The 16,255-nt window shown below is 43.6% G+C and overlaps 1 protein-coding gene across 1 annotated transcript in view; it reads right to left on the reverse strand.

The window, feature by feature from the left end:
• Positions 1-16,255, reverse strand: part of UAP1L1 (UDP-N-acetylglucosamine pyrophosphorylase 1 like 1) — a 149,872-nt gene that overhangs the window by 46,070 nt on the left and 87,547 nt on the right. The window contains exons 4-5 of the mRNA XM_078642046.1: positions 12,703-12,875; positions 6,738-6,931 (exon numbers count right to left, since the gene is read on the reverse strand). Of these exons, the coding sequence (XP_078498172.1) occupies positions 6,738-6,931; positions 12,703-12,875 (367 nt within the window). The remainder of the gene's footprint in view (positions 1-6,737; positions 6,932-12,702; positions 12,876-16,255) is intronic.

Raw genomic sequence — 16,255 nt, forward strand, 5'->3', positions numbered from 1 at the left:
GTGAGTGAGGGTGAGTGAGGGAGAGTGTGTGAGGGTGAGTGAGGGTGTGTGAGGGTGTGTGAGGGTGTGTGAGGGTGAGTGAGGGTGTGTGAGGATGAGGGGGTGAGGATGAGTGAGGGTGGGTGAGGGTGTGAGGGGGATGAGGGTGAGGAGGTGTGAGGGTGAGGTGTGAGGGTGATGGGGTGAGGGTGTGAGGGTGAGTGAGGGTAAGATGGTGTGAGGGTGAGTGAGGGTGAGATGGTGTGAGGGGGTGTGAGGGTGAGGAGCTGTAGAAGCAAAAAAGGCAGCCATCTGGAACCTTCCAGATGATGTAAGAGCTGCGCCGATAAAAATAGGGCTATATATTTCCCCACTGACTCCTATTAAAACAGTTAATTTTAGGCGGGAGAGAGCATAAATAAAGCCATTGTTTGCTTTGAAACTCAGGAATAACCTGTCTGACTCGGGTCTGTTGAACGGTGCTGCTTTTGCAAGATAAGGGTGCATGGGTAGGAAGTGACTTGCCCAGAATCACAGTTTAGTGTAGAGGGAAGCCGATATTATAAGAGTTGTTATACTCCCATGTAATACACTATGCCGTTTTAGGAGCGTGAAAGGGCACTCTATGAAAGGGAAACGAGAACCGCGCCCTCTGTGCACCAAGTAGCATTTTGGTGCGCACGTGGTTGCGTGAATCGGGCGGACAGTGCTTCAGTAACACTCGCAAGAAAGCAAAAAATAGGGCGAAATTCTATTATTTTATGCGAGACATGGCGTCTAATATACATAAATTGTGTTTAATACATTGGTGGAGTCTGGCCACTCTTGTATAACCATGCTTTTATGGAGTGAAAGTTTAGAACAGTGCAGCCTAAAAACAGCTTTTTTACGCAGCAAATGAACATTTTTCAGCAAGGTAGCAGTTAAACACAAGCAAAACAAAGCGAAGTGAAGTGTCAAGCTGTTTTATTTGGGGTAGTACCGACGTTGCGGCCAGCAGTGGTTCCAAAACATAATTTTAAGACAAGTCTTACACAAAAGCAAACTTAAAACGGTATGAAACTCACAAGACAATGCATAAACGATGCGATAGTAAGATGGATAAAAGGTGCACAACCTTTACTGAAAAGCAAATAGGCTTACACTTAATTATTTTTAGTAAATCAACAAGAAAATAAAGGAGACCAAACTACGACAGAAGGCAGAGAAGGGGAGGGGGAGGAGAAATGCGACACGGCGGGCAGGGGAGGGGGCGGAGCGGGGAGAGCGGCGATGAGGGTGTGAAGCAGCAGGGGCCTTTGAAGTGAAGCTAAGCTTCACTTCAAAGGTGTGGGAGGAGTGCGGCTGAGGGAACAGATGGCGATTTGATGATGTGCACGCGCATTTTAGGTAAAGTCTGTTTAAGTCGCTATAGTCTCGCTCTGCTCAATGCGCATGCGCATTGAGAGGCGAGACCTAAAAAGTGCACACAAAACTGCTTGACCAACATTGGGTTGTTAGTAGGCTAGCACATCTACGCAATAATGTTTTGTAAAAGTATGTGGGTGAACCAGATATCGGCTTTACAAGTGTCCACTACAGGAATGTTACCCAGGAAGCCCATAGAGGCTCCTTCTTTCCCAGAGTGGAGTGGGCTCTAGGATGAATGGGCAAGGTCCTTTTAGTTTTTATATAGCAGGTCTGGATGCATTTTACAATCCATCGTGAAATGCCGAATGCAGATCGGGTCTTCCCTTTGTGGGGTTTGGAGAAGAAAACAAAGAGCCCTGTTGTGTGGGTTCCCACTGGACTTGGGCAGTCAGATACTGAAAGTGTGCACCCTATCCTGTAATTGAGACTACCATTGTATTGGTGCTCTGTGAAACTGGGTTGAGAAAAGTCCACCCCTTCAACAGGTTGTTGGTGTTCCACTGTTACAGAGAGAGAGAGAGAGACAAGTGCGGCGGCTGATCAACACTAGATTGTCCCAATAACCCTCTGCTTCGGACTACTGGTGCGCCAAGCACTCCTGCAACGGACCCATGTGTAACCTGTCATATGGTACTATTGCAATGCAGGAGGCCATCATGCCGAGGAGGCACATAACTGCCCTGACAGTGACTTTGTGGCCTCGTTAAAAGAGAAATATTAGTGCCTGGAAGCACTTGGATAAGTCATGCCAACTTCCAAGTTGAGGATTAGCCCCAAATAGGGCTGTATTTGGAAGGTTTGGAAGTGGATTTTGTAGTGCTGATGGTGAACCCTAGTTGGTGAAGGTTTATTGTGAGCAGAGTGTTCACAACACTTGGCACTTTTGACGAGCCAGTCGTCTAGATATGGTAACACATGAACAGACGAGCAGCCACCACTGCAAGGCACCTAGAACTGGTAATGCTTTTCGCTGAATACAAACCTGGGAAACCCAAGATGTGCCAGGTGCATTGGTATGTGGAAATATGTACCTCTCAGGTCGAGAGCAGCCATGAATTCACCTTGTTGTAGCAGCAGGATGATATCCTGAAGAGGAACCACGTGAAAGTGCTCTGAAAGAATGTATTTGTTAAGGGCTTTGAGGTCCTGAATGGGTCAAAGAGATCCATCTTTTTTGGGAATGAGAAAGTACAGAGAGTATATTCTCATGCCCTGCTGATGGGAGGGGACTGGTTCTAAACCCCTTTGAGAAGGTGCTCTTGGACCGCTTTCCTGAGTAGCCTTTGATGGGAGAGGAGAGATGTCAGTCTTATGGGGGGGACGGTGGGCAGCAGATCCCGGAGGGCGAGTGAGTATCCCGCCAGTGTGAGGATGTATCATTAGGTGTTTGACGGGTGTCAATCTCCTCCTGAAGTTTATGGAGCATGGGCTCGGCGGTCTTCGAAACATGTCCAGTCTTCCTACTTTGAGCCAAGGGTCGATGCCGATTTTGTACACTGAAGCTGTCAGATCAGAGGGTTGGATTGGCTCGGCTCCGAGGTAGGCACAGGCGGTGCCAAGGCAGTCTGCTCCAATGGTTTCTTAGGCGCTGATCTATAGTTTGACATTGCGTCCGAAGATGGTTAGTGCTGACCATGGCCTGAAGGAAGTGGCGGCCAGGGAGTGGTTCCCTGGTGATCCAGAGTGGATGGACGACCCTTTGCAAGGGGCTGTTCGCTTTCTATCGATGTTGTCGCTGTGAGTTAGTGCTGTCCTCACGGCTGGCTGCACTAGTGGAAGAATGTTCGATCTCCAGATCTGAGCCGGAGTTGTCGTCAGGGGAGAAAGCCTGATCATCTGCGGCCAACCGTACGGTGTTCCCACTCGATGTCCTTGGAACTGAAAAAGTCCGGGTGCCATCTCCGTTTCTACGTGGCATCTCGAGACATTGGACCAGACGGTCACGCAGGGTTTTCTTATAACAGAAGGAGCAGCAGTCGTTGCAAGCAACCTCGTTATGCTCAGCAGACAGACACAAATTACACACCTGATGGAGATCAGTCCAAAGATATTTCTCGTGGCAGCGAGGACAGTAGCGAAAAGGCGTCCATTCCAACACTGTGAGGGAGCTGGCGTTCAAGAGACGGGAGGGGGCCCCAAAGGGCCAAGTCCGATGAGGGGCAAAGCCCGATGTGGGGCCAAGGTCGAAGGAATCGTCAACCCTAAACTAATGGAAAAGAGAAACTCTGTCGAATCAATACCAACAGAGGGAAGGAACTTGTATAAACCAAACAGAGCACCACAATGGTGTTGAAGTGGAGCACACGTCCAAACCTGACGGCAGAAATAAAACAATCTAACAATGGAGCTGATGACCATGCAAATTACCGGCAAGCTAAGAAGTCACAGTACCTTGTGACTCGAAAGACTTCTGGAAAGAAAAACAACTTCCACACCTCCAGGCCCAACACTAGATAGCAGGAGTATGCACAGCATGTATATCTACAGCCACACATGCCTCAAACATGTTTCCGGACATCATTGTATTACACACACATCCTAGACTTCAATTCAGAAATGGACAACGTTCTATACATTGAATTCTGCATGAAAGATATATAGGAACTAAACAATTATAGTTTTTTCTTTCTTCTTTGATTTTTCTACTGAAACTTGACCACAAGGTACTAATCTGCTTAGTCCTCTGGAAAATCTGTATCCATTTTCCTGGTAAACTATGTTGCAATCCAGGCTTGCGGCACACATCCTAAACACGTCACGATCCCAAAATGACCGAATGAAGCGAAACATCTCCAAATGTCCTTTTTGCTTATCAATAGCCCCAAATTTCATTATGTGAGCTAGAGTCAGGATAATACTGATGGCGGCGCCATGGTTTGTAACAGTATGGCAGTTTCCATGAAGATCACTGTGTAGGGTTCTGTCCTTGGATGGAACTACCAGTTATACCATGAAGATAGGTAATTGTAGCTGAACAGGATTGCTCATTCTATATATATGACACTGTTTATATGTTATTTTGCTGCGAGTGAGGTTGGCCAGGCTGGTTTATCGTTTGGCACTAATGTGTTCACGAATATCCATCGAGACTTCAAATAATAGTGGGAGCCTACTAATCCTCAAAAGCGACCAATTAATAAAATAACACATTCGCGTATTTTACTCCATGTATGGCTCAAGAAAACTACCATGATTAGTAAGTAGGGTGAGGCTTGGCCATCCTCATAGAAACACTCAGGATATACAAGTTATTGATTCAGGTAATATTCTGAAGATATACTTGGTAATATTCTGAAGATATACTTGGTAATATTAATCTTCAGTCGTGCAAAGACATCTTCCCTAAGATGGCAGCAACATTCAGAAAAACATCTATAAAAAACAAAACAATACTGTGCTCCATAAGGAAGTGTTGAAATACACTTACTGCCATCACAAAGATATGGTTCTGAAGTGCCTTCGGCTCTCTCTAATAAAAAAGCTCATTAGCTCCAACTTTAATAAGCAACCAATTTTTATCTTATTCTTATATTGTTCCCCATGTATTATATTCTCCGATAGTTATGACCGAAACCTTGTAAGCCACTTGTACCGTTAGGTACTGGTTTAGCTTTATTGAAACAATCTATATCCAGATGGATAGTTTCTTCCATTCTTTTAGACTATCATAAAGCAAACAAAATCTTAACTGGTAAGCCAAACTCCTACAAGAATTGAAAACTGTGTTTGTTCTGTTAAATATATAGCCCCCTTAGACATGTTGGGTGTCAGCAATCATGCTTTTTGGCTCCAGATACTGGATTGGTGTGAAAGATAAGTGTTTAATAAGAAAAGGAAAACAAAGATAGAGGGGTCCAATGATTAAGCCTTGACGCCTCTACTGGTATTCCTCTATGTTCCCTCTCGGTTGAGTGTGGATGAGAAACGATCAAAGGGCGATAATGAAAGATGGAGATTTATTTCATGGGTGGTACAGTTGGAAATCTCCAGATCTTTCTCTCGTGATCTCTCAGCACATGGAGTTTGGACTACTCCCATGCAAATGTGCAAGAGATAGAGTGCACTCTCTCCATAGAGGCAAATGAGGACAAAAAAAAGCCAAACGCCCACCGTTCCCCAGAGGTAAATCTGTGATGCCTGATTTAATGAGGAATGTTCCTGTTGTGGAAATCTACAAGACAACCAAAGAGGTCTGTTCACACCTTTCTGAGACACTATGGTCTCTATTTAGATGCTAGAATAGATGCTTAAGTAGTACAAGCTTCCTTACGAAATCCCTTTGCCTAGTTACTAATTGGTCATCTTTTTCCTCTTCGACCACCTTTTTAGGGATGGGCTTGATAGTCTATTAAGTGCTTAAGCTAATTAATGGAGATCCCCTGAAGCAAAGGAAATGTTTCTTACCTGTAATCCTAGTTCTCTACATGAGGGAACCTCCATTGAAATCATAAGTAACACTTCTGCCTCCCCAGGGAAAAATATAATAAACAGACATTCAAGGTTTCAGTAGTCTCTGTCTCATTTGCTCTATTATAAAGAGCAGGGGTAACTGCCTTCAGCAGAGCACGACAGGATACTGGAGGGCTGTGAGCCCTTAAAAGTGCCTTGTCAGTATTATAGAAGCATAGCTGCAGCCTATGTTTCTACATTGCCCTATTCCCTTTTTCCCATTTCCTAAAAAAAGGTTTGGGAGATTTATAAGGAAATATCTCGTATATAGTCATTTTTCCTATTTTTATCATTAATTTGACCTTTTTTAAAAATTTAAATGAAATTAATAAATCAATACAGCATATTTTATATGCTCTGAAACATATATACGTTACATTTTGAAGAAGTGATGTGGGATCTTTGCACATGGGAGGGACTATTTAGAGCTTATGATTATCAAAGGAGATCCCCTGAAAGGAGAACCTCATGGTTCATCTGTAAGGTGGGAGAACTATACAATTATGTGATTGGGTGCAAGTCTCTAGTCTTCTTTTCCATTTGTATGTTTTGGCAGCATTAAGGTACTTTTGTTTAGAAGCATGGTAATTTAAATAGCCCCAACCCAGCTACGGAGCAATAGCCGACTGTTCAAAAGAGAAACAGTTGAAGGCCGGGGATTGTACAGTAGCAAGGAGGGGAACAATTAAAATTGGATAATATAGTGGCACAGAAGGGGGACCTGAGGGAAAACGATTGAAGACTGTCTACCGTTAGGTGAGAGGGAAAAAAGATTTGGTTGAACTATTTAGGGAGTTGTTACCTCAATGGCTTCTACTCCTTTTCTCAGCCATTGCATTCCCCATACCCATGCCTTTCTAACCCAAAGAAAAGAAAATGGTGTTAATCACTCCACTTACCTCACCACAGTCTTAAGGAAGTCCAAGGTAAAGAAGTGATTGCAGATATTCCCAGCACTGTACGTCAAACCTCCATCTGGGTTACACATTTGTGCAATCTCTGGGCTAATCTCACTGTATTCCACGACCTGATAAACCCCATCAACCTGGCACACAACACCAACAGGCTCTGCTGGATAGGACTTCTCTACCACCTGAAACAGCAAAAACGCAAGAAAAACATTTACTCACTTATAAACTCTATGTTTTACATCACAAGTATCTGAATTCAACTTGCAAACATGGAATATCTTGGCCTAGCTGCTGAATCTTAGAAATTTTTTTTTCCAAAGAGAAATCTCTCCACGTAAACCTCTAACAAATGTTTATCTAACAGTTTTTTAATTAATCTAATCGGAATTTTTTCGAAGTACTAATAAGCAAAATGGCTTAAAAGCACTTTTAAATGTTCTTTCTAAAGAGTAAAAGTCAGATTAAGAAAAGCAGCATTCTCCTTAGAATGTAAATTGAAACTTTAATTTGAAGGTAACAAGCTACTCCGATATCAGTTACAACAGTTTATTCTGATAGAGTAAGCTAAATAAAAATAATTCTCACTAATCTCCTAGCCACTGTTTGTCCTCCAGAGGTGGGTTGTTAAATTTTAAGAATATATATGTAATGGAGAAATTGCAAGCATGCAACTTTTGCTCCTCAATCACGAGACCGTCAATAACATTCAAAAACACAGACTAGGATGGAACGCTCACCCAGGTAACTGATCTTGCCAACCGACAGCAACCTGTTCTGTTTTTTTAACTACTCAGTCCTCTTGCATGTGAGATGAAGGTTTTTCAGCTGGCAAGCACCTGCCACAAGTGGGTGTAGGTTTATATCTTGTGGACAGTTCAGGTAACCTCACATTCTTTTCCTAGCACAAGGATATTTCCTATTGTGTTCTTATATAAACGCTTTGCTTGCTGGTAGAACCTCTCCCTATGTAAAGCGTTCGGACTCCCACTAGGTCTGGTGTGCATGACATAAAATTGCAAATGAGTAGAGAGGAAGGAAAAATGGCTTGCCTATCACTGTCGTTTACCTTTTCTTTATGTCATAGAATCCCAGGATGTGTATGCTCTACTACTGTGATAAGTTGGAAGAAGTTGGGATGGAAAAACAAGAGCGGATGACCTACAGCAGTGAGCCAGGCTTAAGTACTGCGTTTCTGCCTGTAGTGATTACGGTGAAAGGGAGCCTTGCGCCTGCTAAGAGGATCAATGGAGGTCCAGGGTCTATAACAAGACCTATGCATCCAGCTGAGAGCAAGTAAAAACATTTTTTTCAAATGTGAATGTATGTGTGCGAGAATGTGCATGAGAGTGCGTCGGTACAGGTGATGAATGAGTGAGAATGGGATACGTGACAGTGAGTAACTGCGAGTGAAAATAAGTGAGTGATAGAGACTCAAGACTGAGTATGTGTGGGTGAATGAAACCGGGTGTAGGGGTGTGAAGGAAAGAGTGAGAGATTGAGTGTGCCTCTATATTGCTTGTGTTAAGTTTGTGAGTCTGCCATTTGCATACTTATGATAATTCTCGCCATAAACACGTACACATGTAGCAAAAGGCAGGCCATGACCTACTGAAGATAATTCCTGGCATATGGGCCACTCAAGGGAATGTACTGACTTTGGCATTGTGGAGGGATGTCTGGGCACAAGGGAGGGCACAGGAGTCAAAATGCAGGCTCTGGCTTACTGGAGGTGATATCTGGCTACTCCGCATTTTGAAAATTTGAGCTAACTCCTGTAGAGCATCAGGCTTCACTGGCATACAATGAAAGTACTTGAATATTGAACACAAGCCCTTTGAACTCCTATATCCGGTATTAAATTTATGTGAAATCATTACTATAAAATGCACGATTTGATTGCAAATAGCTTTTTTTTCCTTTCTCAAAAGGTTTCTTGCGAGATAACCTCCCTGTACTCCCTATAGAAGTCGGGTTCATTCACTTCACATGCTCTACATATTCCGTTTGCAGATGCACATGCTTAGCATTAACTATAAATCAGTATCCTCCCCACATTGCTTAATGAGCAGATGATTAAAATAAAAAAGTGCTCTTAATACTGTTTGGTCAACCAAAGCTTATTGGAGGGCTAATATATCCACACAGTAGTGTTTAGTGAACGTTTGTGGAGTTGACAATGTTGCTGCCTTTCATAAATCAGCTAGGGAGAGGTTAGCCAAAAAAAGCCATGGTAGCCCCCTTTTTCTGGGTTGTGTGTGCTCTATGTAGTATTAAAAGCACCCAGATATCTTTAGTATAACAGGTTAGAATCCATTTTACAAACTATCTTGCAATATCTGCTTTGGAAATTGCCTGCCTGCTGTAATACTGAATAGACAACACAAATTGGAGTAGCTCTGTCAATATAGTACAGGAGTGCGCTTTTTACGTTTTGTTGTTGCGTTTTTATTAGCATTAAACAGTACCTCTGTACAACGTAATCGTCACATTGTTTTGAGCGATGATTAACGAAGGTCATGGCCCGAGCCAAGAGACAGACCCAGATCAAAGCACATTCCTAACTCGCCCATGGTGAAAGACAAAAGGGCAACACATGATAACCACAGAGCTTAGGTCAGAAGTTACAATTCAGAAATCAGCAGATAAAACATAAAACCCACGGGGCTAAAATCCCTGGGTGCACTTGTGTGTTCAACTGTCAATCAGAACAAAACCAAGGTCTCACCCGATTTGAAGTTAGCGGTGGTGCAGCAGAAGGGGGAGAGGGAGGTAAGGGGTGCAGGTACAAGGGAAGGGGGATACAAGAGTAGTGTCCAAGCGACTATGCGGGGCAGGGAAGACACCGCCTTGACTGTGGTCTGCTGAAATCAACAGTAAACTGCTGGCAACAACAGAGAACAATGGCGATCAACAGTTATCAAGGATCCTGCTGATCTGTGTAGGACCAGTCAGGGGGAATCGAGTTGTTGGACTACTGGGCTTTGAGGGAGGTCGCTAGGGGCAGGTATTTTCTTCTCCAAAGAAAGAGGCTCATACGGCGTTGAAAAGGTACATACAATCCTGGCATCCGTATGTGATCCCCTCATACAACACCACTTTGTACATACCGGTCAGTGACAAGTGGGGCGACCGACAGTGTTGCATGATGTAGACCTTGGCTGCAGTAATTGCAGAAGTCATTAGCCTGCACACGTGACCTCTGAGTCCAGGGAGGGGTCCTGAGACATGCAGCATGACCAGCATACATGAGAGGGTCAGGGGTAAGTTAATGGAATGGCAGAATCTGGAGCGGATTTGAAACCACAGCCAGAGCACGCTCTGGCATTCGTAGAGAAAGCCTGTGGTATCGCAGTCAGGGGTGGCGCAGCAACAGCACTGCAAGTGGTGGAGAAGTCCCGAGGTCACAAGTTTACCGTGGGGTCAATACCAGTCTTGGACCATCTTAAAGAGGCAGAAATTCATTCGGGATTTATATCAGCCAGACTTTCTCAACGGGCTTTCTGCTAGAATCTGGATTTTTCTGGCTAGCACCGTTGCCCTGCCAAACTAAGCTTCCATTTAACTGGTACTAGGAAGGTATTGAGGGTGGTGGTGGAAAGTAGCAGGCTATTTTCTGTGAGAAGACAAGACCTTTGACTACCTTGAGGCCTGTCTTTGGCACTGCATCAGTCACAAGTTTCCAAGCAGCCCACCACTTCAGTACCAATCCATTTCAATATGTTCTTACCCTGCTACCACCAAGAGAGTAACTTTAAGAGCTTTTTATGTAAAGTCAGTATGCATTTTTAATTCCCCGATTGAAGGAAGAACAACTGGCCATTTAAAAAATGAATGTGTAGTCAAGCAAAAGGAGCAACACGAAATCAGGTGTTAAACTCAGCTGAGATGGAATCTTTCTGACATTAAGTTATGCAATTCTTAGAAAAGAACTTTTTGGTTTGCAGATAATACTTCGTCTTCCATCAAATTCACTTCTGGAATACTGTTGTTCAAAACAGACTTCAGGCTGAAGCGCAGTGATTGGAACTAGTGGTGATGACTGGCGATTTTAAATATGAGCTATGATCTATGCGGCTTTATAATGGGAATGGAAAAATATGAGCCTTGGAAATCTATTGGCAGGTGCAGTCCACTTATAGTGGAAAAAGTGATGCAAAGCCAGCTACCCCTCTGATCTGTCTCTATTGCTATTTGGGGCCTGTACCCCTTTTTTGCTCAAAGTTTAATGCTGATATTATAATGGGATACTAAACTCGGGTGCAAGCCTTTAAAGTAATGATCCTCTAGGGTCTAGAACCCATTTCTCCTTTGCTACGCTCTGCCATGCTCGAATATAGTGTCAGATGTTTTTTCATATTCAGGCACTTCACAACGGAGGCAGAGGAGGTGAACGATCTCCATGGGCTGCCTATGGCTCCTAACCAGGCCACATAATTTGCTGTGCTAAACCTCTTTTCTCAGAACAGCATTCAATCTTTCAGAACCTATCGGAAACCTTGTCAGTTGTCCTTGAAGAGATTTGTGAAAGTTTCAGTGGAGTTCCAGAAAGACCTGTCCGCTTTCTAGAAGGTCTGAATGGTGTGCATCCCTGAGAACTCTGGACCAAGTGGCATAAACTTGCTTCTCCAGTGAGTCAATATACTTACTTTGCATAAGGAAAGGAAAAAGACTCACACCCCTACCACTTACAAGTAAAAGAGTGGCCCTTGAGTCCTGTGCTATATTCTTGCTTCAGTTTGTAAGGGGCACTCTAAAAACCCCTGCACCAATGGAACTAAAAGTTTACAGGAAACTATAGAAATTTCAAACATCACTAAGGTACGCCCCTGAGGAATTGAGTAGTTAATATTAGGTTTTGAGGCAGGGCAGTTTAGACTTTCACTGAACAAAATGGTGTGGTCCAGGGAATTTGGAGTGCCTGCCTGAAGAGTGGGCTTGAACTCTGGACTCTTGTAGAGGAAATTGCAAAACTGATGCCCATCGCCAGGATGCCATGAATTTGAGAAAGTCAGCACCAAGGCTCTTAATGTGAAGGGTTCTAAGTATTGCAGAGAGATAATGGCATGTTATTTCAGAGAGAGAAAAGAAGGTATCATAATGGGATTCAACAAGTCAGGAGGTTAACCCCTGTCCCCACAGCCTCAGATAGGCATGCATTTTCCCATAATTTCCAAGGAGACCAAGCTTGGTCCACAGGTGAGTCCTCTAGCTCTGCTTTTTAATTGCATACTGTTACAAATGTTGAAGGCAGAATAAAACAGCGACAGCATGAATGAAAAAATACATAGTACATTTGGTTATCCAGCTGTGAATTCTAACTCAGAAAGCACAGTTTATTTGCGAAATATTACAAATTACTGAATATGCGAGTAAAAAAAACTAAAAAATGATTGCCTTTTTTGAGGAAATAATGACAAAATAGTGTTGCTTATGCTTAGGAAACTTCACACCAGTGCAGAATAATCAACTTTCTCAAACGGACGTTGTCCTACAATCTAGATTACTGCAGTGAGTAAAGGAGTGTCAAATTGATTTCTAATGGTGTAGCAGTCTGAAGCAATTTTCTGTGCTGTGTCCTTAAAGTGGTTGTCAGTCAGTTGTTTATGGAGAACAGTTGTAATTAATTATTTCGGGTAATTAAGAAACCACTGGCATTAAATGAACAATGTTAAAAGCTTCTGTCTCTAAAATAGGTAGACATAATCTGGGTTCATAAATATCAATGAATATCGCAAGAAAAAGATCCATCTACAGAGCATTCAAGTAAAAACAAAAATAAGTTCCCTATAAATCAAACTATACAGACAACAGCCCTTCTCTTGAATCTGTCAACTCACCATACTCTCAGATAAATAAAGATTAATTATAACACAACAAAATATTGGCAAAGGTAATGAGTAACATGGACACATCGCTTTCCACCTAGTGAAAATAGAAAAGAAATGCTCTGCACCTTGGCACCGCAGTCTGCCCTCCGTGAGACACAGAACCCGATGAAGACTGGGTCAGCCATTTTGACAAGAATATTGTCCACACAATAGACGTGGATATATTGGATGCCACGCCGCTCCATATCTTCCAGGATCTTGTTGTCCTCCAGTGCACGGTACAGACCTCCATTACCATCTATATAAATATAGAAAACGAGACAAACATCTTATCACTCACAAAAGTGACTTCCTAATTGGCCATCAGGGGACAGTGAAAAAGAAGAAATTCAATTAATACAAATTTCAATTATGCCCTTCATTACAAACATGTAAAAATAAGTGTTACACTTTGTCCCCAGGCCTTTAAGTTGCAAGAGCAATAAAGCAGTATCTAGCATGAAATGGATGGAGCCCAGCCACGCCAACCAGGGCACTGAATCCTAAGTCTGGAACTAAAAGGTGACCTCCCAACCCTGGTTGACTCTCCATATAGCTCTGGATGAGTATTAAAAGCTTAGCTCATAATAGGATGTAGGTGGATGAGAAAGGTTACAAAACAACATAGTTGCAGAATTGAATGTCCTGTCAGAATTGTGAGCTTTTGAAAAGACAACACTTTAATAATATCTCAAGTTAGATAAACATGAGTAGAGTAAAACGGAATGCCTAAGAGTACAAGCATTGAAAATGCAATAGGTCTCACCTTTGATGAAGTCAAAGCCATTTGCTTTGCTAATGGTATTGTATAGCAAAGCAAATGGATTTAACTTAATGAAAGGCGAGACCTATTGCATTTTTAATGCCAGAGACTAGACCAGAGTGAGCTCTAAAAACTGACATTTCATGTTACAGCGTCTGAGAACGGGCAGGGTACAGAGTGGACAGCCCATGCGACAGACTGAGTTTCAGGTGAGAAGGTCCCCGTGACAGTGCGGACACTTGGTGTGATGCTGGGCAGCTAGCTAGCAATGTTGATCTGTGTTGGCTGTACCTGCCATGTGATAGGAACTGTGCGATCTGAGGGGCTGTTCTGCTGCATTAAGCCCTGGATTGTCGGATCTGCTGTTGAGGTCTGCAGTCGTGGAATAGCTCAGCTGTCTGGGGCCTCCACGTGTAACTTCTGAAACCCCTAGGGAGCGCTATGCTATGTGAGGCCTGGACTTGGAGGTTCTGTGTGGAATGAGAGATAGCTGTGCTGTTGGAGGCTTAATCCTGTATGGTCTCGAGGCTAACTCTACTTTCTTAAGCCAACACCTGCAATGTTTTTGTAACCCGAGAGATAGTTCTCCAGTCTGAAGTTATAGCCTTTGAGCTCTGTTATATGCACGACAGCTCTGATGTCTTATGCAGACTATTGCTCTGTGTCCTGCAGGGTAGCTCTGCCTTTTTAGGCCTATGTGTATGGGATAGCCGTGCCATCTGGAACGTGAACTTGTAGTTTCCATGTCATGAGGGATAGCTTTACTCTGTGAAGACTAGGCCTGTAAACTTTGTCTAACTTAAGCGATAGCTCGGTTGTCTGAGGCATGAATCGTGCTGGTTATAACCTGAGGGATAGTTCTGCTGTGTGAGGCCTGTGTTTTTAATTTGTGTGTAACCTGAGGGATAGCTTTGCTGTGTGTGGCCGAGTCTTTTACTTCTGTGTAACCTGTTGGAGAGTCTGACTGTTTAAGGCCTGACTATTTAAGTTGTGTGTAGATCTTTGTGGAATGGCTGGTACTGGAAGTTTAGTTTCCAGAGAAATCGCACTGCTGTCTTAAGTTAGAGCCTATGTGCCCTTCTGATCGTTTAGGATGCATCTGTTATCAGGCTTAAGGGGGAGCGGGACATCATTTTGCTATTCGCACTGAATCCCAGATATGGATTTATGGCTCTGCGTGACGTGAGAATACAATGGCCTGGCACTGCCCTGGGCACACAGCATGATGTCCAAGTTAACTCGGCGGGGCTACTTTTTTAAGGCAGCCTGGACTCGGAGATAGCACTGAAACACTGATGTGCCCTTCCAGGTTTGCACAGTACTGGCAAATCCCGTTCTGCCTCAGAGCGCACCGAGCATCTGCAGTGGAGCTGGATTACCTACGTCAATCATTCAAAGAATGCAATGTGTACATTGTTTAACGCTGTGCTTCCTGGAGCGATGGCATTGTTGAACCCACTGCAGAGATCACAGAGGGCAGCTGCCTGCTCCAGGAAGTGCGTAGTAATTATTGAAGAGATGGCTCGGGCGTAACCCAGAATACAGTGCTTTTAGTAATCTGTGCCACACAGGGCCCGATCCTGAAAGAAAGTCTACCGATGACTTTCAGGAAACCGCAGGAGTCTCCGAAGTACTCCTGGGAACCAATCACAGAGTCTAAGCCGTCCTCCTGGAAATCCTTTGTGAATTCCATTTTGATGTCACGCCCCAACCCAGCCTTACTTACATTAAAAAATCTGCATCTGTGTTAGTCCATTTACAAGTACAAAACCCACTTTTCGGAATTAGAAAAATGCTTTGCCATTTGTAACTAGGGTATTTGCTCATGCATACGTCCGATTTACATATGTAGATTGCTCCACGAGTGCCCTATAGTGTCACTGTAGACGATATCTATTGTAGTCCGTGGTGGTTTCTCTTCCTGTGCTTACATTAGACCTGCTTACATTAATCCTGGCCTCTTGAGTCAATGCTGTTTAATATAGGTTTACTTAAATGGTAACGTCTTATATATTTGTATGAAGCACCGCTAAAAATCACACGGTCTACTACAGGCTATTTAAGTCAAGATGTTGATTTCTGATGGCTTGTTTTTTACATAGTGCTGCAAACTGCAGTTTTGTGGCCTCGAAGCGCTTTAAACAAATGGGCTTAGTATTACTCAGGGTAATTTTACTCCATGTATTGACCTTAAAATGACGGAAAGCTCAGGTGACCTTTCTGGTATGTGATCTTGTCGAGACCTTTTACACAAATAAAGAGGAATTCTCCTCGCTTGAGGGGCCAAGAGGGATTCTAAAGGTATCTCGTAAAGTCACTCCATCCCGTGCTGGGAGAGGTTAAACTCCACGTGGGACCTCACCATGCATCGGGGTAGCCCTGTAGTCAAACTGCCATCAAGGGTCCTGCCCCATGTGTTGTCCTATTTGGAGAGGGTTCACACGTGGAGTTTAATTTCTCCCAGCACGGGATGGAGCGATTGTACAAGACACACTAGTCCAAAATAAGGAGCAGCTATCTGCCCTTATATATAGTAGTGTTGGGAAATTCTCTTCTACTTTAAATCCCAGGGGGCATCCAGTCCCGTCCTGAAAAAAGTCCAGCACCCTTTATGGGGCAACAGTGGACTGAAACATGTTGGCTATAGGGTCCTAGGACCATAATATCCCTACCGACATGTTTATCTTTGGTTTTAGCGTCCCTGACAGATCCAATAAAGGGAAACCAGGATCTGTCTGCGGATCTTTAATCTTTATCCCCCTGGCCAAAAACATCTCATTAAGCGCTCCCTGAAAGATGGTGAAACACATCCTGACTTCTAGGCGGTAGGGAGTCCCAATGATGAAGCATGACACCACCAGGGTGTGTGAGGGGAA

The sequence above is a fragment of the Lissotriton helveticus genome, chromosome 5_1, assembly GCF_964261635.1.
Source record: "Lissotriton helveticus chromosome 5_1, aLisHel1.1, whole genome shotgun sequence".
In the NCBI taxonomy this organism is placed as follows: Eukaryota; Metazoa; Chordata; class Amphibia; order Caudata; family Salamandridae; genus Lissotriton; species Lissotriton helveticus.